The 22,029-nt window shown below is 41.6% G+C and overlaps 1 protein-coding gene across 3 annotated transcripts in view; it reads right to left on the bottom strand.

The window, feature by feature from the left end:
• Positions 1 to 22,029, bottom strand: part of ADGRA3 (adhesion G protein-coupled receptor A3) — a 144,993-nt gene that overhangs the window by 98,487 nt on the left and 24,477 nt on the right. For all 3 annotated transcript variants that reach the window (XM_060188272.1, XM_060188274.1, XM_007523879.3), the window contains exon 2: positions 2,748 to 2,819. In XM_060188272.1, coding sequence (XP_060044255.1) covers positions 2,748 to 2,819 — 72 coding nt within the window. The remainder of the gene's footprint in view (positions 1 to 2,747; positions 2,820 to 22,029) is intronic.

The following is a 22,029-nucleotide window of genomic DNA, read 5'->3' as shown; positions in this document are numbered from 1 at the left end:
AGCAGATTAGAAGTTTACTATAATTGATAACTCCATTATAATTGGAAGTCCTTTTTAGTATGATTTTAAGGTTGTTTAAACAGTTTAAACTCAATAAAAGAACCATGGTTAGAAGCCTTAGGCATGAGAATCTTTAACATAATCATTGCACTATCTGCCCCACCCATAACTCATACAGTTTTTAGGATTAAATGTTTCAGATTTATGCCAAGACGTAAAAAAAATCAAAAGAGAAAAAAACAATTTTTGGATTGTTTCTGGATGTCTCTAGAAATCATGGCTGCATCCAGCATTTTTTTTAAGTCAATGTCATACAAAAATTCAGTCATTCATATCACTCTCTTATGAAACGCAACTGAAAGCAGACAGCAAACTTAAGATATTCAGAGAGAACAACGGGGGAGGGGGAATCGAGAGAAAAGTGGTAGGCAGTTTTTGCTTCTTTCACCTTGAACCAGATCTCACCATGTAGAATCATAAGTCCCCCAGAGGGCGTCCTAGTCCAAAAAGCTCCTCGAAATTCCATTTAGGGTGCTTCTGACGGTTCCTGCTGGATTGCTGCAGGCAACCATTTTTAAAAGCATCTTCCCATCAAAGAAAGAATCAAATCAGGAGGGTAGAATTAACCACGTTTCTCCATTCATGGGGACTGCCAGGGTACTCAAAAATGCTCTTCAAGTTAGAGTAGTCCTTCTCCGCGGGAAACATGCGAGAGGAAGTCCAAAAAGTCCAAAAAGAAATTTTCGCACATCTCCCAAGCTCTAAGATCACAGTCATAAGAAACCAAAGTGTGGCCTGGAGCAAAATGTAGTCCTTCTCCTCGGGAAACATGGGAGAGGGAATCCAGAAAGTCCAAGGAGAAATCTCCATGCATCTTCCAAGCTCTAAGATCACAGTCATAAGGAACCAAAGTTCCTGGTTAGGGAACCAAAGTGTGGCCCAGAGCAAAATGTTCCAGAGACAGAGAAACTGTCTCACGACAAAACAGTAGAGGCTTTGGAAAACCTCTTCATAAGTAGAAAGGCAGGCCATGGTGGCTTTACTTATCTGGTCTTCTTTGGTCTGCTGCATGTATGTGGATCTGAGATTTCTGTCCCTGTTCAAAGCGCCATTAAGCTGGACTAGCTTCGTGGGCGGGAGACAGACGACCTGGGACTCATGGCTGAGCTGTATGCAGTATCTCTTTATTCATGTGGAACGCAGAGCAATCTATGCCATAAGCTTTCTCTAATCACAATCCTGCCCTTATATATACTCGCCAAGTAGGGTGGAAACAGGATGTGACGTAGAGAGGGCGGAGCGAAAAGAGACTGGTGAAAATCAGGGTGTGACAAGGAGAAGGGGCAGAGCAAAAAGACATCATGAACCAGTGGGGATTAAACCAATGCCCTGGAGGCAGGGTGGTGCTTAGTTAACAGTGGTTTATATAAATAGAATACAGTGTTAAGCAGGGTGGATTAAACCAATGAAACAGAAGGAGTTTTAGAAGCAGAATTAGAAGCATACCAACAATAGATAAATAAGAAAAAGAGAGCCCACCCATGTGCACAACCCAGCTTCGAACCCAAGCACCACATAGGAGGTGGCATGGCACTGGGAGAAGCCCTGGGTTCCTACTGTGGAAGCTCTTCCTCTCTTGTCTTTCTATTGGAATGAAATAGGAGCACGGAGGCTGTGAAACAGTGTAAGCCTGAGAACTTGGCTCCACAAAGAAGGAAGGACAGAAAGACAAGAGCACAGCAATCTGAGAGTCAAGCACTGCTAGACCAAGATCATCATATGAACACATACGTGTATGAACGTACATATCTGTCTCACAAATAGCATGTGCATATAGGCGTATGAGGTGCAAATTCACTGCTATGCATGTGCCTGGACATAAGAACAGAGACATACCAAGAGGAAAAAGAAAAAAAAGAATCTAGATGCTGCACTGCCTGCCCAAATGGCATAGCAGCCATCACACAATAAAGTCCCAGGAGAGTTTCGTTGTGAGTGAAGCCACCAGGTGAAATGGGTAAGGGAAGGCGATAGACAGAAATTGAGCGCGGGAAGCAGAGCCGACAGAACTGAGACCATCAGGGACGTTTGGCGGGTAGCAGAAATGGGAGATGTTTACCATGTGTCATCCTCCATTTATGAGTAAAGGCAAGGCCACAAATGACCCCTGAGAGCATTCAGACTGCAAAAATGCAAGAAAACCAAAACCGAGTACTTCTGACCAAAAGCAAATCAAGACCTAAGTGCTAAAGCAAAACAAAACAGTCACAAAGCCACCTGAACAGAATATCCAAGTCTATATACAAAGGTTTTTCCCTCTTCATGTGTCTTTTATTCTATTTGACTATTGCACTAGGCATACATATTTGATGACACCGTTTCAAAATAGTCTCTATGCCCTAAAAACTAGTAGCCAACAAACCACGATAGGAGGACTGCATTGTGAATAAAGTCACCTTCATGCTGATGTTTCCATTTTGTCTGTTGCTGCTTTCACAACAAAAGGACAGAACTGAGTCACTGGGATGGAGACCATATGGCCCACAAAACCTCAATTATTTACAGCCTGGGCCTTTAGGAAAAGTTTGCCAAGCTCAGCTTTAACTGTCTTTTTCAATCTCCCATAGTAAGACATTACGGGAATTTTAATTTTCATCTCTAAAAAGTTAGACATTTAGACATGAATTTACAATGACAATGCATTAATAAAATAACAGGAAGGAGGTGATTAGTGAATAAATACTCACAATCTTTCGAGAAGACTTAACCCAGAAAAGGAGCCGTTCTTCAGTTCAGATATTTTATTGTTACTCAGAATCCTAGAAATAGACAGAAAAGAAAAATGTAAGTTTCCCTAATAGCGTAGAGCATCAATACTGAGGTAATTTGACTCATCTTAAAAACCAATGAAGAATTCTAAGAAGTCACTTAGATCTGAAGAAATATTGAGATACCTGACCAAAAAAAAAAAAAAAAAGCAGGGCCTCTGTCTCTGAGAAACCACTGAAAATAGCTCACGTGTGCACCACGTCACATATTAAATCATCCCTGTTACATTTAACCCACAAATTTAAAATGAAAATGGGAAGAGGAAGCAACACAAAATCACTCTACATATAAAAATCACAACATGGAGCCAGGCAGTGGTACACCATGTTGAGCGCATATATTATTGTGTGGAAAGACCCAGATTCAAGCCCCAGGTCCCCACTGGAGGAGTAAAGAAAGCTTCAAGAACAGTGAAGCCATGCTGCAGGTATCTCTCTTTTTCCCTCTGTATCGCCCTTTCCCCTATCCATTTCTCTGTCTGTATCCAATAAATAAATATTGTGAGAGGAATCTTTAAAAAAATTAAAAATGAAGTGGGAAAGGGGATGGGAAAATCAGGTGAAGGAAGTCAGCTGCATAGTGAAGGAAACAACCGGAAACTTAGCGGTGAGCTTAAGGTCTACACAGTACCTTGTGCATACATGAAATTAGTGTGCCCTCCCCAGACACACACACACACACACACACACACACACACACACAAAAGCTATTAAGGCACTATCCATGGAATTCACTCATTTTAGTCTTTGGTTCTGTCCTTGCTGCTTCATGTGCTACTAGGATGAAACTAGGGCCTCAAGCATTGAAGGCATGCACTCTATTCACTGAACCACATCCAGGGTCCCAAAGAATCATGGAACTTGGGAAAGAGCATAATGGGTAGGCAGAAGTCCTTTCATGCCTGAGGCACCAAAGATCCCAGATTCTACCCATTGTTGTTAAAATTCGCTCACGCCTTCTACAAAGATGGCCTGCCTGCCCTCTTTCTATGAATTCTGGAACCATCCCGGGCCTCCCGGACCCCCGGGCTCCCTGCCGAAATTGGGCACACGAGATCTCCAGCCGCCGGTCCGGTCTGAAGACAGACAAGCTGGAGTACGCAGAGATTTGTACAGAGATCGCAACCTGCAATTCCTAGAAGTGGAGCTGCGCGGGAAGCCACCTCCAGATGGTGAGCCCCCCCCCCCCCCAACAACTAAGACAGTACAGATTTAAATTCGTGTTTAAAATGACATGTCTTCGTAACAAAGGTTTCTCTCCTTGTGTATTAATGACCATGTTTATGTGTATGTTTAAAGTTTGGTAAACAGTAGCTTTAAGGCTAAATTCTTACTAGTCAAAGTTAAATGAAAAAGGTTTTCAATGTAATTCTCATAAAGATAAAATTAACTTACATTTAAAGTCTAAGGTAAAAATTAGTTAACAATCAATATATTTTAACTAAGTTAGTCTAAACAAAAGGTTAAATAGACTTGTTGATATGTAAAACACTACCTTCTCTATTAGAAATGGTAGATCACACAATGGCTATGCTAATTATTCTCATGCCTGAGGTTTCCTCTCTGGCCCACACCTAGGGTGTGTCTCCATCTTGAATGGGTGTAACAAAAGGTTAAAAGACGTTGTTGATATGTAAAAGTCTCAAATTCCTTCTCTATTAGAAATGTTGGATCGTGCAGTAGATATGCTAATAACAAGTTTTGTTTCATAGTAAGTAAGTTGCAGCCAGCTGCCTGTGGGACTCTAGGCTGTTCCCCGCCCCCATGCAAATGCCCGTCGAAGAAAGTACGCCCCCCAGAGGCAAGAAATGTTTTTTTAAGCTGATAAAGTTTAGTTTGTGCCAGTTTCTTTTTTTAGAAAAATGCCTGTACGATATAGGTTTCTGTTCACCCCACACCCTTGATACTATAGTCATTTAGTTAAAAAGAAAAGGGGGAATTGTCGTATGCTTTACATTGGTTTGTTCTAGCCCTCCCCCCCGCCAAGAGAATTGGATCAGTCCTGTTAATTTCACGGGCCTGCTTGGCCCCACCCCAAGGAACCCCGAGAGAGGGTTCCTGAGTCCGAGAGTTCCTGAGGGAGAGGGTTCCTGAGTTCGAGAGAAAAGAGAGTTCGAGAGTAAGAGAGAGGGTTCCTGAGTTCCAGAGTAAGAGAGAGAGTGCTTGCGCCGCCGCAAAGAGACAGCCGAGTTCTGTTTGGTGATTAGTTTGTCTTAGTTTATGAATCGTTGTTCCTGAATAAAGAAATACAGCTTCCCTGCCCAGCCGTTGTCTCCGAGTCTCTGTTACCCGCCCGCGAAGCCAACCCAGCCGGCCAGAGCCTTCCAAAATTTTAACAACAACCCATGCACAGCTGTAAGCCAAGACTGAGCAGTGTTCTAGGGAAACAAACAAAAGGGTCTCAACAAACTAAGAAAACAAATAAATGAAATGTACATGTGATCATAACTGAGATCTCTGTGATACTAGCACACATATATATGTATGTATATGTGTGTGTGTGTATAAACATATATATTTTTTTTTTTTTTTTTTTAAACCAGAGCACTGCTCAGCTCTGGTATATGGTGGTGTTGCTAGGGATTGAAACAGGAACTTTGGAGCCTTGAGGGTAAAAATCTCTTTGCATAATCATTATACTATCTACCCCCGTCCTATTTTTATGTTTAAAATGTGCATATTGATTTCAAAATGCCATGCCCAGTAAAAATCTAAAAAAAGCCTATCTGGCACTTATTTTTAATTTTTTTTTATTATCTTTATGTATTTATTGGATAGAAACAGCCAGAAATTGAGAGGGAAGTGGATGATAGAGAGGGAGAGAGACAGAAAGACACCTGCAGCTCTGCCTCACCACTCGTGAAGCTTCCCCTCTGCAGGTGAGGATCTGGGGCTCGAACCTGGGGCCGTAAGCACTATAACGTACACTCAACCAGGTGCGCCACCACAAGGCCCCTAAATTTTTTATTTAATCTGTTAACTTACATAGATTGAGCCGTATTTTTAAAAATGAAAACAATACCAAGTATCAGAGTAAGCCTGGGGGGATGAAAATAAAAGAATCACACCCCCTGGCTTCAAACTACAGTATGAAGTGATTATCATCAAAACAGCAAGGCATTTCTGAATAAAAACAGACACATCGATCACTGGAATAGGACTGAGAGCTCAGAAATAAACCCACATAGATGCAAAGAAAGAACCTAAAAGAAAAAGGAAAAGTCCCTTTGGTAATCTTTTTTTTTTTAAGATTTTATTTTATCTTATTTTATTTTGAGAGAGATACAGAGAAAGACCAGAGCACTGTTCAACTGTTCAGCTCTGGTTTATGGCAGAGCTGGAGATTGAACGTGGCACTTTATAGACTCAGGCATGAGAGTCTGTTTGCCATAACCACGACACTGTCTCCCCAGCCCTTCTTTGGTAATCTCTGTTAGGAAAAATGCATAGCAACATGCTACAGAATGAAATTAGACTATTACTTTACACAAAAACCCATGTGAAATAGATTCATGGCATGATTGTAACATCTGAACCTATAAAAAATTCATATGAGGAAAAACAGGTAATAAGATCATTAACATTTATCTTGAACACATCTTCAGGAATCTTGTTCCAACAGCAAGGAAATGAAAGACAAACAAGAAAATAAACAAATAGGACTACATCAAATAAAAAAGCTTCTGTACAGCAAACCACAAAAATAAAATGAAATAATAGTAATAAAACTTTCTGATTAAGAGATGTTTACAACTCACACATCCAAACAAAGGATTACTGTATAAAATGTATAAAGAGCTTAGAGAACTCTACCAACATCATCCAACCATATTTAAAAATGGGCAAAGGATCTGAATAAATGCTCCTCCAAAGAAAATACACAGATGGCCAACAGAGACATGGGGGAAAAAAAAAAAACAAAAGCTCACCATCATTTATTACTAGGGGAATACAAATCAAAACCACAATGAGAAAATAATCTCATGCCCCTGAGATTATTAGAAAGACAAAAAACAGCAAATATCTGCAAGAATGTGGAGAAACAGAAGCCTCATACACTGTTGGTGGGGATGCAAACTGGGGCAGCCACTATAGACAACATGGAAGTTCCTTCAAAAAAAAAATGTACATCTAGTTTAAAAAAAAACAATAGTTATACACCTTTCCCATATGTGGGAGCTACTCTCTTCCCTGATCCAACTTTCTGGTCCTTTTTCTAGGCATGACATCATCTCCCCAGACAATAACTTGGATCCACCTGCATATCAGATTTCAGGCTCAGGGAAAAAAAAACTAGTACAGTCACAGGCCCTTTGGTATATAACTAAAATATGCCTACTAACTGTCTACAGAACGGAGACACCCCCCACCCCAACTCTTCATCTGCACTATTCCAGCCTTTAGGTTCATGATTGATTAGTCAACAACTTGTTTGGCTTTATATGTTAACTCTCTTTTCATCTACCAGGTTCCAGATGCTACCATGATGCCAACCAGACTTCCCTGGACAGACAACCCCAACAATGTGTCCTGGAGCTCTGATTCCCCAGAGCCCTGCCCCACTAGGGAAATAAAGAGGCAGGCTGGGAGTATGGATCGAACTGCCAACACCCATGTTCAGTGGGGAAGCAATTCCAGAAGCCAGACCTTCCACCTTCTGCATCCCACAATGACCTTGGGTCCATACTCCTAGAGGGTTAAAGAATAGGAAAGCTATTAAGGGAGGGGATGGGATATGGAGGTCTGGTGGTGGAACTGTGTAGAGTTGTGCCCCTCTTATCCTATGGTTTTGTCAGTGTTTTGTTTTTATAAGTAAAATAAAAAGAAAAGAAAGGGAGGGGAGGGGAGGGGAAGGGGAAGGGGAAGGGGAAGGGGAAGGGGAAGGGGAAGGGGAAGGGGAAGGGGAAGGGGAAGGGGAAGGGGAAGGGGAAGGGGAAGGAAAGGAAAGGAAAGGAAAGGAAAGGAAAGGAAAGGAAAGGAAAGGAAAGGAAAGGAAAGGAAAGGAAAGGAAAGGAAATGAAAGGAAAGGAAAAGAGAAAAGGACCTGGTAGACCTAGAAAAGATTCTGCTAAGTGAAATAAATCAGAAAGATGAGCAACTACCCTAACTTCATCAAACCTCATTTGGGAGTCGGGTGGTAACGCAGCGGGTTAAGCACAAGTAGCACAAAGTGCAAAGACAGTCATTAAGGATCCCAGTTCAAGCCCCCAGTTCTCCACCTGAAGGGGAGTTGCTTCACAAGTGATGAAGCAGGTCTGCAGGTGTCTTTCTCCTCCCCTCTTTGTCTTCCCCTCCTCTCTCCATTTCTGTCTGTCCCATCCAACAACAATAACATCAATAACAATAATAACTACAACAATAAAACAAGGGGAACAAAAGGGAATATTTTTTAAAGCCTTATTCAATTGTAGACTATAAAGAAATAAAGCAAGCCAACAAAATAAAAGCAGTTCCTTTGTTTCTGTTTTTTATAAAATTTTTATTATCTTTATTTCTTTATTGGATACAGAAAGCCAGAAATTAAGAGGGAAGGGGGGGAAGGGGTTGATAGGGAGAGAGACACTTGCAACACTGCTTCACCACTCACAAAGCTTCCCCCTGCAGGCGGGGACCAGAGGCTGAAACCCAGGTCCTTGTGCACTGTAACATGTGCTCTCGCCCTAAAACTTACAGGAAGCCATAAACCAATGCTAACTCATATATATATGGAAACACTGACTAAACCACAGGATAAGAGGGGTACAACTCCACACAATTCCCAACACCAGAACACCGTGTCCCATCCCCTCCCCTGATAGCTTTCCTATTCTCTAACCCTCTGGGCGTATGGGCCCAAGGTCATTGTGGGATGCAGAAGGCTGATGGTCTGGCTTCTATAATTGCTTCCCCACTGAACATGGGATTGACAGCTCAATCCATACTCCAAGCCTGCCTCTCTCTTTCCCTAGTGGGGAAGGGCTCTGGGGAAGTGGAGCTCCAGGACACATTGGTGGGGTTGACTGTGCAGGGAAGTCTGGTTGGCATCATGCTAGCATCTGGAACCTGGTGGTTGAGAAGAGAGTTTCAAGAACTGTCTTTTAAAAGAGTAGATAAGCAAGAGTAAAAGCCAGCTTGCCCTTGCACGAAGCCATAAAATAAGGGCAAAGCTTTCTCAAGTAGCCTGGCAATGCACCTAAGAGCCACCCAGCATCCTCTCTCCAACAGGCGAGTAGCCATGCACCAATCTGGGGCAGGGACGTGGGAGGTTCAAGTTCTAGATTCCTGCCTACAGGATGGGGGGGTTGGGGAGAGTTTACTTAACAAATGGTGGTCCTCTGGCCCTCTTTATCTCCCCTTTCCATCTCAATTTCTCTGCCTCTACCCAATAAATAAATAGTTATGAATCTATTAAATGTGCTCACTTCAGCATGGTTAATAATAGGTAGAAATTAGAAACTTACTAGGAGTCGAGCAGTAGCTCAGAGGGTTAAGTGCACGTGGCACAAAGTGCAAGGACCGGCAGAAGGATCTCGGTTTGAGCCCCCGGCAGAAGGATCCCGGTTTGAGCCCCCGGCTCCCCACCTGCAAGGGAGTTGCTTCACAAGTCATGAAGCAGATCTGCAGGTGTCTATCTTTCTCTTCCCCTCTCTGTCTTCCCCCTCTCTCTCTGTTTCTCTCTGTCCTATCTAACAACAACATCTATAATAACCACAACAATAAAACAAGAAAAATATATTTTAAAAAAAGAAAGAAACTAGAAACTACCATGTCACTTTATGAAGGAGGTATTGTTAAGTTAATGGTGCACCAAAATAAGACTTATGCATCCATTTATTTAAAAAATGATTATTATTATAAAGGAAATTTGAAGAAAAGTGCTTACAATCAGTTAAAAAGCAAACAATAAAACTGCTCTTTGATTAAAAAAAATCTATGCAGTAACAAAAAAAAAAACGGGGGGGGTATATTGAAATGATCACTGTTGGTTTCTTTTATTCTTTATAATCTTTCAGTATCTTTTTGAAATATCTAGGCTAGAGAGCTCATCATTTAAATATTTTATCCTAATGATAAATAAAAATATCTTCATAAGTATGACAGCTTGAAGCTGAGTTTACTTTGAGTTTAATTGTATCTTTAAAAATTAAAAAAAAAACTGAATATGCTTTGACATTCATAAAACGTCCATGCATAAAACAGAAGCAAGCAAACTATCTGTAAGACTTGTGAGAATAATGGTGCTTATCTCTGGGAGGTGGGAGAGTAGATACAGAAATTGTGGTAGTGGGTGTGGTATGAAACTAACTATACACAGTCATCTTACAATCTTGTAACCCACTGTTGATCACAAATAAAAAATGGGGGAAAGCAGCAGTAGAAGCTGTGGAGAACAATGATGCTGAGATTCAAAATCCAGGGTTTTCATTGAGAATGATCCTACCAATCTCTTCACTTTTCTTGGGGTACACTTCAAGTTCAACATTTCTTTTCTTTTTTTTTTAATTGTCTTTGTTTGTTGGATAGACAGCTGGAAATCAAAAGGAAAGGGGGTAACTGAGAAGGAGAAAGACAGCAACACTTAAGTACAGCTTCACCACTGGAAAAGCTCTCTCCCTGCAAGTGGGGACTGAGAGTCCTTGCACGTGCCACCACGTCACCCCTCGTCATTTCTTCACTTTCTCATTAGTGATTTAATAATGATTGACACGATTGTGGGATAAGAGGGATACAGTTCTCACCACCAGTGTTCCATATCCCCTTCCCTCCATTGGAAGGTTCTCTATTTTTTATCCCTCTGGGAGTATGGACCAAAGATCTTTATGGGGAACAGAAGGCGGGAGGTCTGGCTTCTATTAACTTCTCTGCTGCACATGGGCGTTGACACGTCCATCCATATTCCCAGTCTGTTCCTATCTTTCCCTAGTAGGGTAGGGCTCTTGGGGAGGTGGGGTTTCAGGACACACTGGTGAGGTCATCTGACCAAGGAAGCCAAGTTGGCATTATGGTAGCATCTGCAACTTGGTGGCTGAAAAGCATTAGTTAGATCCAACAACAACAAATTATGTTCAGCTGGGGAGATACACAACCTCACTACACAGGATTTACATGCACAGGGTCCTAGGTTCCATCCTCAGTAACTACAGCTGAACTGTGTTCTGGTCAAAAAACTAAATTAAGTTAAATTAATGATTTACAGATCAGAATAATTATCAAAACTCCTACTAATTCTAATTTTCTGTAGTTATTCATGTTTAAATGAGTAAAGTTAATGAAGTTCATGGCAGGGGGCAGGGGGCAGAAGGGGGAGTTGGGTGGTGGCACACCAAGTTAAGCACAGTTAATACCAAGCCCAAGGACTGGCACAAAGGTCCCGGTTTGAGCCCCTGGCTCCCCACCAGAGGGGGATGGGTGGGGGTGTCACTTCACAAGTAGTGAAGCAGATCCACAGGTGTCTGTCCTTTTCTCTCCTTAATCTTTCCCTCTCCTCTCAATTTCTCTCTGCTCTATCCAAACGAAAAGAAAAGAAAAGAAAAGAAAAGAAAAGAAAAGAAAAGAAAAGAAAAGAAAAGAAAAGAAAAGATGGCCACAGGAGCAGTGGATTCATAGTGTAGGCACCAAGTCCCAGCGATAACTCTGGAGGCAAAAAAAAAAAAAATTTTGTAAGTTCATGGTGAATGGGAATTTATAACCAAAAATAGGAAAATCATACAATCTACTAACTCAATACCGTTAGCACCCAGTTTCTGAAAGAAGAATGAAACCCAAATACAGACATAGCTTGTGAAAAGGCAGTGAGTAAACCAGACTCCCTACAATCCAGTGTTGCTTAGGCAAAACGCACTGTCACTTGCTCAGTCATAAAAACTTTAGTGCGATAAATGATAGGTTTTATTGAGAAGTAAAAAGGAAGACATTCCATCACCGTTAAAAAGTTATAACTGTAACCTTAAAATATAGTTTACAGCCTCATGTTAATATATTCAGTCTACATAGTACTTGATGTGTTTAAGGAGCTTGTGCAAGAAAACAGGGTCAGTATGAGTAAATCTCCTCTGTAGACAGTTTTTATACTCAGTTTGGAGTTGGGGCACGGTGGTAGCAGCAAATGCTTAATATCATGTATCATTATAAACCTACAACCCATTCATAATCAATACTTTTGCTGACACCTTCAGATTTTCTAATTTCCTAGGAGGCAACTAAATGAAAAATATAAAACTTGACCAAAGTTAAAAGGCTTATATATGCCCATTTCTCTTCCATACTAATGCTGTTAGCATCACCTGATATATAGACAAGGCTTAAGAACGCTTTCTGAGCTCACACCTCTTGAATGTTAACACCATCTCAAGAATTTGATGTCCTCTGCTATCATTTAGCAAAGCACAAAGTTGGTTCAGTGTATCATTTAAGCTGAAACATGAAAGGGGGAAAAAAAAAAAGAGGAGGAAGGTACTGAATACAAACATGTTTCTGCTCTAAAGGAAAACTTTAGGGGGTAAAAAAAAAAAAAAAAGAATAGTAAGTAGTACAAGGACTTCATTGTTGGAAATTGTCATGTCCTGGAAGAAATGCTATTAACAGACTCTATACCCTGAATGGCCAAAAGCATAGAACTGATTTCCTTTTGAAAGAGAAGGGACAATCTATTTCAAGTGCTAAACACCCATATCAAATGTTAGGAATATCATTCTTGAGGCCAATCTTGGAAGGAAAAATATATATATCAAACAACAAAACAGGGTCACTCAGGGCCTGTGGATGGTGGTTAGAGAAGAGGTGTAAGGATTCTGAAATGATGTTCTCCTAGACTGGGCCTTCTAAGACTCAGAGAAGTTCATGTGAAAAAAAGGCAGACTCAGAAAAAAGGGGAAACAAACAAAAGGCAGGAGGATCTCAGGCCAAAATAACTAGGCAGGCTGAGGATACACATTACCATGTGGAAGGACTCAGTTCAAGCCCCCAGCACCCACCTGTAGCGAGGAAATTTCATGAGTGCTGAAGCTGTGTTGCAGGTGTCTCTCTGTCACCTTGGATCGACCTTCTCGTGGTGCATCCCGTGAGTACCCATTTATTGGGGAAACTGATGATCCTTCCTAGCCGACTGAATACACATGGATCCCAGTCACTTTCAAAGCCAGCAACAAGCAGACATCAGGCTCAACCTGACGCTGTTGACTGGCTACGGAAGAAGGGCAAACGCTAGAAGAAGAAGAAGGTGTCTCTCTTTCTTTTTCCTTCTCTATCTTCCCATCCCCTCTCAAGCTCTGTCTTTTTAAAATTAAAAGAAGGTGATAAAAAAGAAAGGGGAAAATGGCAGCTGAGAATAGGGGATTTGTCATACAGGCACTGAGCTCCTGCAGTAACCCTGGTGGCAAAGAAAAAAACCTGAAATAAAACCCATCGACTTTCTAGAACTCAGGAAAAGCCGCAAATAGAACTGTGTTTTGAAATGGCATCAGTTTTTAGACTTGTTTTACTTTTTAGTATTAGAAGATAAGCAAATATTGATAAATATTTCATATTATCAAAAACAAATGACTAATTTCCCAAGTTTATTGTAAAGAAGCTCTTTACAATAAAAATCTCCAGTGGCTGGGTGGTGGCGCACCTGGTTGAGCGCACATGTTACAATGCATAAGGACCCAGGTTTGACCTTAAGGGGGAAAGCTTTGTGAGTGGTGAAGCAGGGCTGCAGGTGTCTCTCTGTCACTCTCCCTCTCTATCTCCCCCACCCCTCTTGATTTCTGACTGTCTCTATCCAACAAGTAAATATAACTTAAAAAAAATAAAAGAAATTAAAATCTACAACAGGAAACCTGCCAAAAGACTGAACATATATTTCAAAGTACATCTAGTGGATCATAATCCTATGAAGGAATATGTAATCTCAAGCATGAAAGAAATGTAGTTTAACATTACAATAAGTTACCATAAGTCAGTCATCAGAGGAGAGGAAAAAAAAACATAATGACATGCATATTTTTCTATAAATCAGAATTATCACTATGGAGGTTAGATAAAAGTACAAATGCACATATACTACTGAAACCACTAATCACCCTTCTGCACATGCATTCTAAAGACAAATTTGCATAAAATATACTTCATATTATGTAATTAAATATCTATATAATAAAAGTGTTCATTACACTCGTTTGCTTTGATCCATCCTGCTGGGACCTCCCTGCTCCATATTAAGTGTGTTTTGTCAGGAAACAAAGTGTCAGAGACTTGAGCCTCAGTACTCTGCATGGCAGAGCAGAAACCCTGCCAGGTGAGCTGTCTTACCAGCCCTCAACTACTGTAATAAGTTAATGATGAGGGGCCAGGTTGTGGCAACCTGGCTGAGTGCACGCATTACAATGTGTAAGAATCTGAGTTCTAGCCCCCAAACCCCACCGAGAAGGCAGAAAGTTTCTCAAGTGGTGATGGGATACTGCAGGTGTCGCCTTCTCCCTCTGTCTTCCCCTCCCCTCTAAAGTCTCTTTTGTCCCTATCCCAAATAAACACACACACACAAAGTTAATGACTAAATATTTTAGTTGGGTTCCATAATAAGAAATTGGATATAGCCACAAAATAGCATACCAAACAGGTGGGAGTGGGGGAAGGAGTTAAGATATTCAAACATAAAGATAAATCTGACGAATGGAGTATTTATCTACATGTTAAAAGTTTACATCTCTGAGCATGTCTGGATCGTTCACATTACACAGTCAGAGTAATACAAGTTGATTCTTTATTATGTATTTTGTAGAAATATATATATATTACTGCTGGGCTGTGCTTTGGAGTCACTAGTCTCCATGGGAAGAAGTCTAAACTCTCAAGGTCTTCTCTGACGAGCTAAAATCAGGAATGTGAAAGCCTCAAAATTCAATGTGTAGGGTTTTGCTACATTTCATCGGTTTGTGAAAACTGGCGTGTCCTCATACCCTCCAGGGGGTAACCAAATCCAGCCTGCCTCCTATTTCTTAACAGTCCACAAAGCTCTAGAAATGGATTCCCTATTGTCTTACACACGTCGAGAAAACCAAAACAGTAATACTTCATGATACGTGAAAAGTATGTGACATTCAAATTACAATGCCCTTTAAAAAGTTGTACGGCTCCTCAACCATGCTCCTTTGTTCAAAGGAACTTTGCTCTTTTTTTTTTGGCTGTGATGACACTTTGGTATGGTGACAGTGGTGACCTCTCTGATCAGGGACATCAAAGAAATTCACTGGCCTTTTACAGGGCTGGGCTGTCAGTTACGATCTAGCCCAGTTTATTCTTATTCTGATCTAACCCAGTTCATTCTTATTCTTTTTTCCTTTTCTTTCTTTCTTTAAGATAGAGACAGAGAGACAGAAGCAGAGAGAGAGGAAAAGAGACCACAGCATTGAAGCTCCCTTCAATGCAGTGGGAGCCAGGATCGAACCCGGGCTATGCACAATGAGAAAGTTGCGTACTATCCAAGTGCTTTTTATCCTGCATGGCATTAAATGCTCACCAATGTGTCTTAGCATTCATTCGTTTTTCGGTAGAAAAATTCTGGTAGCATGCTGTAGTTCTTATGTGTACAAAAAAAAACAAACTTTTTTTTTTGGTCCTCACTCTGCCTTCACATCATCTTGTTTTAACACCACTTTCCATTATTTGAAATTACTCCATTCAGGCATTTGTGTATTTACCATGTCTTCCATGACAAGGTAAAACCCATAAAGTGCAAAAATCTCTTCCCATCTGACCACTGCTACATCGCCACAGGGAAAGAACATAATGGTGAGTGATACACAGTTTGAGTGATTCCATTGTGACACTGTTCTTAATGTGGATGGATTCATCTGCTCTTCACAAGGGCCCTATGGTATCAGTACTAGTACTTTCTTTTATGTGTGTGTGTGTGTGTGTATTTACTTATTTTCCCTTTTGTTGCCCTTGTTGTTTAACATTGTTGTGGTTATTGATGTCATTGTTGATGAACAGGACAGAGAGAAATGGAGAGAGGAGGGGAAGACAGAGGGGGGAGAGAAAAATAGACACCTGCAGACCTGCTTCACCACCTATGAAGTGACTCCCCTGCAGGTGGGGAGCTGGGGGCTCGAACCAGGATCCTTAAGCCTGTCCTTGTGCTTCATGCCGCATGCGCTTAACCCACTGCGCTACCGCCTGACTCCCCAGTACTAGTACTTTCTAAAAAAAGGGGGGGAGCAAATGTTAAGGTAACTTGCCTAAGCTCACACTCAAATCAAAGGGAAGTTAAGATCTGCACCAAGCCCAATATATGAAGTGTGCTACCAAGATACCCTGTATGGCAATATATGTGCACACCAGTAAAAGCATTTGTATCCAAAACAGACACGGAAATCATAAAATTCAATAATGAGGAAACACATAACAGTATGCATTAGTGGAGACTTCTCCAAAGACATACAGATGGCCAATAGGTACATGACAAGATGTCCATCATCTTATTGTTAGGAAAATATACATGAAAACCACAGTCACCTCACACCTATGAGAATGGCTACTATCAAGTGTTGGAGAGGATGTGGGAGAGGTGGAAACCCTTACACACCACTGATGGAAATGCAAGCTGGTGCAGCCATTATGGAAAATAATATGAAGAGTTCTCTAAAAATTAAAAGTAGACATTCCATATGACCTAGCTATTCTATTCTTGGCTAACAATTTACCTGAAACTCAGTAATTTGCAGTTATTTCCCCACCTAGGTTAACTGAGTGGTAGACACAATAAGCAAGAACTGGCAACATCCTAAGTCCTGGCTGACTTAAGAATGGTAAAGAAGCTGTGGTCTATGCACACAACAGGCTAGTACTCATTTGTAATGGACGATGAAATAAATCCTGGCTAACATGAATTGACCTAGGGGAATTATGCAACGCTGAGTGAAGCAAGATGGAGAGAGATACAGTACTGTATAACTTCACTGCTCTATGTTTATTTTCGCAATGATTCTTCATTGAAGAAGAGTAATAATATAGGAAACCCCAACTTCAAGAATGCAGTTAGCCAACAGTTTCCAGCTTCAGCTGCCAAGAGGATCTATCTCTATTTCTATAAAGGCTGAGCCTACCCACCCCCCTTTTGCAGGCAGTGGCAGCCAAGGACTGAACACAGGAGTGGTGGTGACGGAGAGGACGCTCCCACTCACCGGTGGTCACACTCAGCTCCTGAGTGTGAAGTGAACTGAGCAGATGTCCACAGAGTTGCTCTGCAGTATCACGCCAATTCTACGCAGCTGCTAGTCTTCCTTCCACCTTTCTTCTCAGAGATCATACAGCTGCTTCTCAGCAAGCTGTACGCTTGCTCCTACTTCTCCCTTGATTCTCTTTATCTTACACCTCCCCTCACCCAATAAACTTCCTATATACTTGTAGCACCCACTTACCGTGTGCTTCCTGAAGATCCCAAAAGGGAAGGTCCTGCGATATCTATGCAACAAACATATGAAATATAAAGCTGCTTGGGTTCAACCTTCTAGGCTGTTCTCTGAGGACTAATGAGCATCTACAGTATGTACCACTGAACAGATGTGAAGCACAAGTTCCAGTCCTGCTTTCTTTCTTTTTGAAGCCTGTGGTTTTTTTTTTTTTTGGGGGGGGGGAGGTGGAGGTGTAAATTCAAAAATTCTACTATAATCGATCTAGTTTACTTCTTTTAATGTTGCAGGAGAAATGAACAAGTACTGTCTCCATGCTTTAACCCTTCTAAATTTTGTATAATCTTAAAATTGATGTGAAAACAAAATAGTCCACACAGACCAGGAGGTAGCACAGACACAAAGTACAGATCAGGCAAGCAAGAAGTCTTGAGTTTGGGAATCTAGCACCACAGGTGCCGAAATGATGCTCTTCTTTCTCATTATCTCTTTCTCTTTCTCTCTCTATCTCATAAATCCTTTTTTTTTTTAAAATTCTACGTGCCAGGAAAAGGAGTAAGTTATAAATTTATTGGCAGTATCATTGTAGGCACAGTGGTTGAATGTTAAGTCTAGATCCTTAATTACAGTTTAACGTTTTTACATTAAGGTTTCACTATGATACAGCATGGAAATAAAAAAATATGCAGAGTCGGGAGGTAGCGCAGCAGGTTAAGCGCAGGTGGGTGCAAAGCGCAAGGACCTGTGTAAGGATCCTGGTTCAAGCCCCGGCTCCCCACCTGTAAGGGAGTCACTTTACAAGCAGTGAAGCAGGTCTGCAGGTGTCTATATTTCTCTCCCTCTCCCTGTCTTCCCCTCCTCTCTCCATTTCTCTCTGTCCTATCCAACAAGAACAACATCAATAACAACAATAATAACTATAACAATTTAAAAAACAAGGGCAACAAAAGGGAATAAATAAAATAAAATAAAGAAAAAAAAATTTTAAGTTGGACAAAAGAGGACTGCATATTATATGAGTCAGCATAATTAAAAGCAGCAGAAATGAGGACTAATGAGCATCTACAGTATGTACCATGGAACAGATGTGAAGCACAAGTTCCAGTCCTGCTTTCTTTCTTTTTGAAGGCTGTTTTTTTTTTTTTTGGGGGGGGGGAGGTGGAGGTGTAAATTCAAAAATTCTACTATAATCGATCTAGTTTACTTCTTTTAATGTTGCAGGAGAAATGAACGAAATTTAACATTTAGGAAAGGTTGGTGGGATTCATTCGTGTGTCAAGGTGAACTATTACTCAGAGTAGCTCAGATCTATCTGAAACTGCCAGTTCATTTATAAGGGGAACAACTATACTTTCAATGGCACAAAATTAACTTAAAACAGCTTATTAACCAAGTTAAAAAGTACAAACAAACCCTTTTTTTTCCTTTATCATAGAAATAGAAATTACATCAAGACCAAAGATTATTTTTTAAAAAATCAAGATTGCTATTATAAAAAGCTTAGTGGCTTGAGGCTTGTACTATATGAACCATACTGTCAAATTATTTAAAATAAACTTATAATGTCTACACAGAAGAATAACAACTGGCATGGGGCAAAATATTAGTCACAGCAAAATCTGGTAAATCTGATTAAAAGTATACCAGAGTTTACCCATTAACCCAACTCTCTGAACTTTCCTGTCAAAAGTATAGATTATGAGGCTGTGGAGACAGCATAATAGTTATATAAAATACTATCATGCCTGAGTCTCCTAATACCCCATAAGCCAGGGTTGAGCAGTGCTCTGGCCTGTCTCTCCTCTCTATCTCTCCCCTCTCTCAATTATTCAATAAAATTGAATAATTTTTCAAAGGTGTAAATTGTTTTCTAATATAAATTGGTGTTTCAGTGACACTTTGAAATGACAGCAGTTTTTTTAAAATTTTTATTTAGTTTCCCTTTTGTTGCCCTTGTTTTTATTGTTGTTATAGTTATTACTGTTGTCGTCGTTGTTAGGACAGAGAGAAATGGAGAGAGGAGGGAAAGACAGAGAGGAGGAGAGAAAGACAGACACCTGCAGACCTGCTTCACCACCTGTGAAGTGACCCCCCTGCAGGTGAGGAGCCGGGGTCTCGAACCGGAATCCTTATGCTGGTCCCTGCGCTTCATGCCACGTGTGCTTAACCCGCTGTGCTACCGCCAGACTCCCCAACAGCAGTTAAATGATTCAGATGAACTTTAACAAAGAATATGCACTCTAGGATACTGGAGAAAGGGTAATTTCACTGTATGGGAAAAAAAAAAAAAAAAGATGTAAAACTGCTCAGAGCAAACTACTTGAAAATAGGCATCAGATCTCCCAAAACATCTCAAGATCAAAGAAATACAGGATGCTTTCATCGGTAAGCCCATCTAGACCCTGCTCTGCAGCCTCATAATCCTGCTTCCTAAGGCACACCTTCAAATTTTTTGCTTTGCCAGATTCAGTCCAGGAGGTGGCGTAGTGGATAAAGTATTAAACCTGAGTTTGATCCCTGGCAGTACATGTATAAATATATATACTTTTTTTTTTGCCTCCAGGGTTATCGTTGGGGCTTGGTGCCAGCACTACATATCCACTGCTCCTGGAGGCCATTTTTTTTCTTTTTTCCTTTTTTTTTTTAATTGGGTAGGTCAGAGAGAAATTGAGAGGGGAGGAGAAGAGAGGAAGAAAAACAGACACCTGCAGACCTGCTTTACCACTTGTGAAGTGGCCCCTCCCCTGCAGTGTGGAGCTGGGGGCTCCAATCTGGATCCTTGCGCTTCATACTATGTGCACTTAACTTGCTGCACCACTGCCCGGCCCCCAATCTTTTTTTAAAAAAAGTTTGACTTGAGGGAGTCGGGCGGTAGCGCAGTGGGTTAAGCAGACGTGGCACAAAGCGCAAGGACTGGTGTATGGATCCCGGTGTAAGCCCCAGCTCCCCACCTGCAGGGGAGTCGCTTCACAGACCTTCAGCAGGTCTGCAGGTGTCTCTTTCTCTCCCCCTCTGTTCTATCCAACAATGAAGACATCAATAACAACAACAATGAAAAACAACAAGGGCAACAAAGGAAAAATAAACAAATAAATAATTTTTTTTTTAAAGTTTGAATTGAATATTAGTAGAAATCCTCAATCTCCCTGACCACTAATCCCTAAATTCGAAGCAGTGCTCATTTTGCTCTTTATAGAGATATATTTGGGGGGGGGGGGCTAATGACGGGTTAAACTCAAGACCTCACACTTGAGGGTCCAACACTTTTCTCCGCCGCTGCCACCTCCTGGGTCTGCCTGTTTTGTTCTTGAACCCATCTGCTACACACATCAGCCTCTCCTACTAACAAATAAACAAGTATAAATTTGAAAGGTCTACGTCTGTATTCCATGAATAAGAAATCAGAACACTACTGAGACCTCGACCGTGCGGGGGAACAGGCTCGGGTCATGAACCTAGCGGCGCACACATTCAAGTCCTGTGCTCTATCTGCTGAGCCATCTGGCAGGTAAATCAGCACTTTCAAGGACAATCTCAACTTCTGAGGACTCCTCTCTAAGAGCTCCTTCCCAGGGAGGCTCTTCTCCTGTTTTTTTTTTTTTTCTTTCTTTCTGGATTGGCTGCTCTTTCGAATCTGAGACCAGAGGTGAAGGCAGCTCCTCTGTTAACTTCTTCCCATGTGTCTGACCCCTTGCTGCTGGTTCACATTCCCAAATGGGGTCAGAACTGATGGGGGGGGGGGGAGACCTGTGGCTGTAGAGGGTTTCTGCACATGTGAACTTAGTGGCCAACGAAAAAAGAAGGAGGAGAAGAAGGGGTAAAAAGGAAGGGTATCCGGAACCTGGTGGCTGAAAAGAGAGTTAACATACAAAGCCAAACAAATTGTTGAACAATCATGGACCTAAAGACTTGAATAGTGCAGAGAGATAGAGAATGGGAAGGCTATCAGGGGAGGCGATGGGATATGGAGATCGGGTTATGGGAATTGTGCAGAATTGTACCCCTCTTATTCTATGGTTTTGTTAATGTCTCCTTTCTTAAAGAAAAAAAAAAAGAGGGGTAAACCGGTCTCCTTATTTTAAAGTTCAGCGATCCCATAGTCTTACACAAAAGAGCCCTGAGGTTGTCCAAGACTAGCTTTCAGCTACCGTCGGGATGTGGCATCATCTAAGTTCATTTCCCACGTCTACGCTCGACCGGACCTGCCAATATACGTGGATATCTTCGCCCACCCTGTCCAACGCTTGACGTCTCGTCACCCAATCTGGTCCCCTACGCCTACACTGAACTTCTCTGTCCCAGACTCTTGGAAACAGAGTTGGCAGTCAGCTGAGGTAAAGAACAAACACCTCATCACAGACCCCTGCAAGCGTCAACCCGGCTTTGACCTAGCACGTTATGATTGGGCCCTCCTCAATCGCTATCGAACAGGCCATGGCCGGTGCGCTGCTATGTTCCATCGCTGGGGAGCCAGAGACGACCCGAACTGCCCCTGTGGTTCCAGACAGACTATGACCCACATAGTCAACGACTGCCACCTCTCCAGATTCAAAGGAGGTCTCGAAACTTTACATCAGGCTCAACCTGACGCTGTTGACTGGCTACGGAAGAAGGGCAAACGCTAGAAGAAGAAGAAGCTACCGTCCATCTGTCACCCACCAGCCTTCTGCCGTGGGAAACCAGCTCTTAGTTTATTTCAAACTAAGCTGCAGACTGACATTGTATAAGCAAGCCCTCAGGCCAAGCCCTCTGAACCAAACTCAGCAAAAGCTGAGCCACAGCTGCTGTCTCAAGGGTTGGAATCCCTGGCCCACTAGCTCCTCTGATTC

The sequence above is a fragment of the Erinaceus europaeus genome, chromosome 3, assembly GCF_950295315.1.
Source record: "Erinaceus europaeus chromosome 3, mEriEur2.1, whole genome shotgun sequence".
Taxonomy (NCBI): domain Eukaryota; kingdom Metazoa; phylum Chordata; class Mammalia; order Eulipotyphla; family Erinaceidae; genus Erinaceus; species Erinaceus europaeus.
Note: the sequence above shows the minus strand (reverse complement) of the source record. Positions and strands in the feature narration are given on the sequence as shown.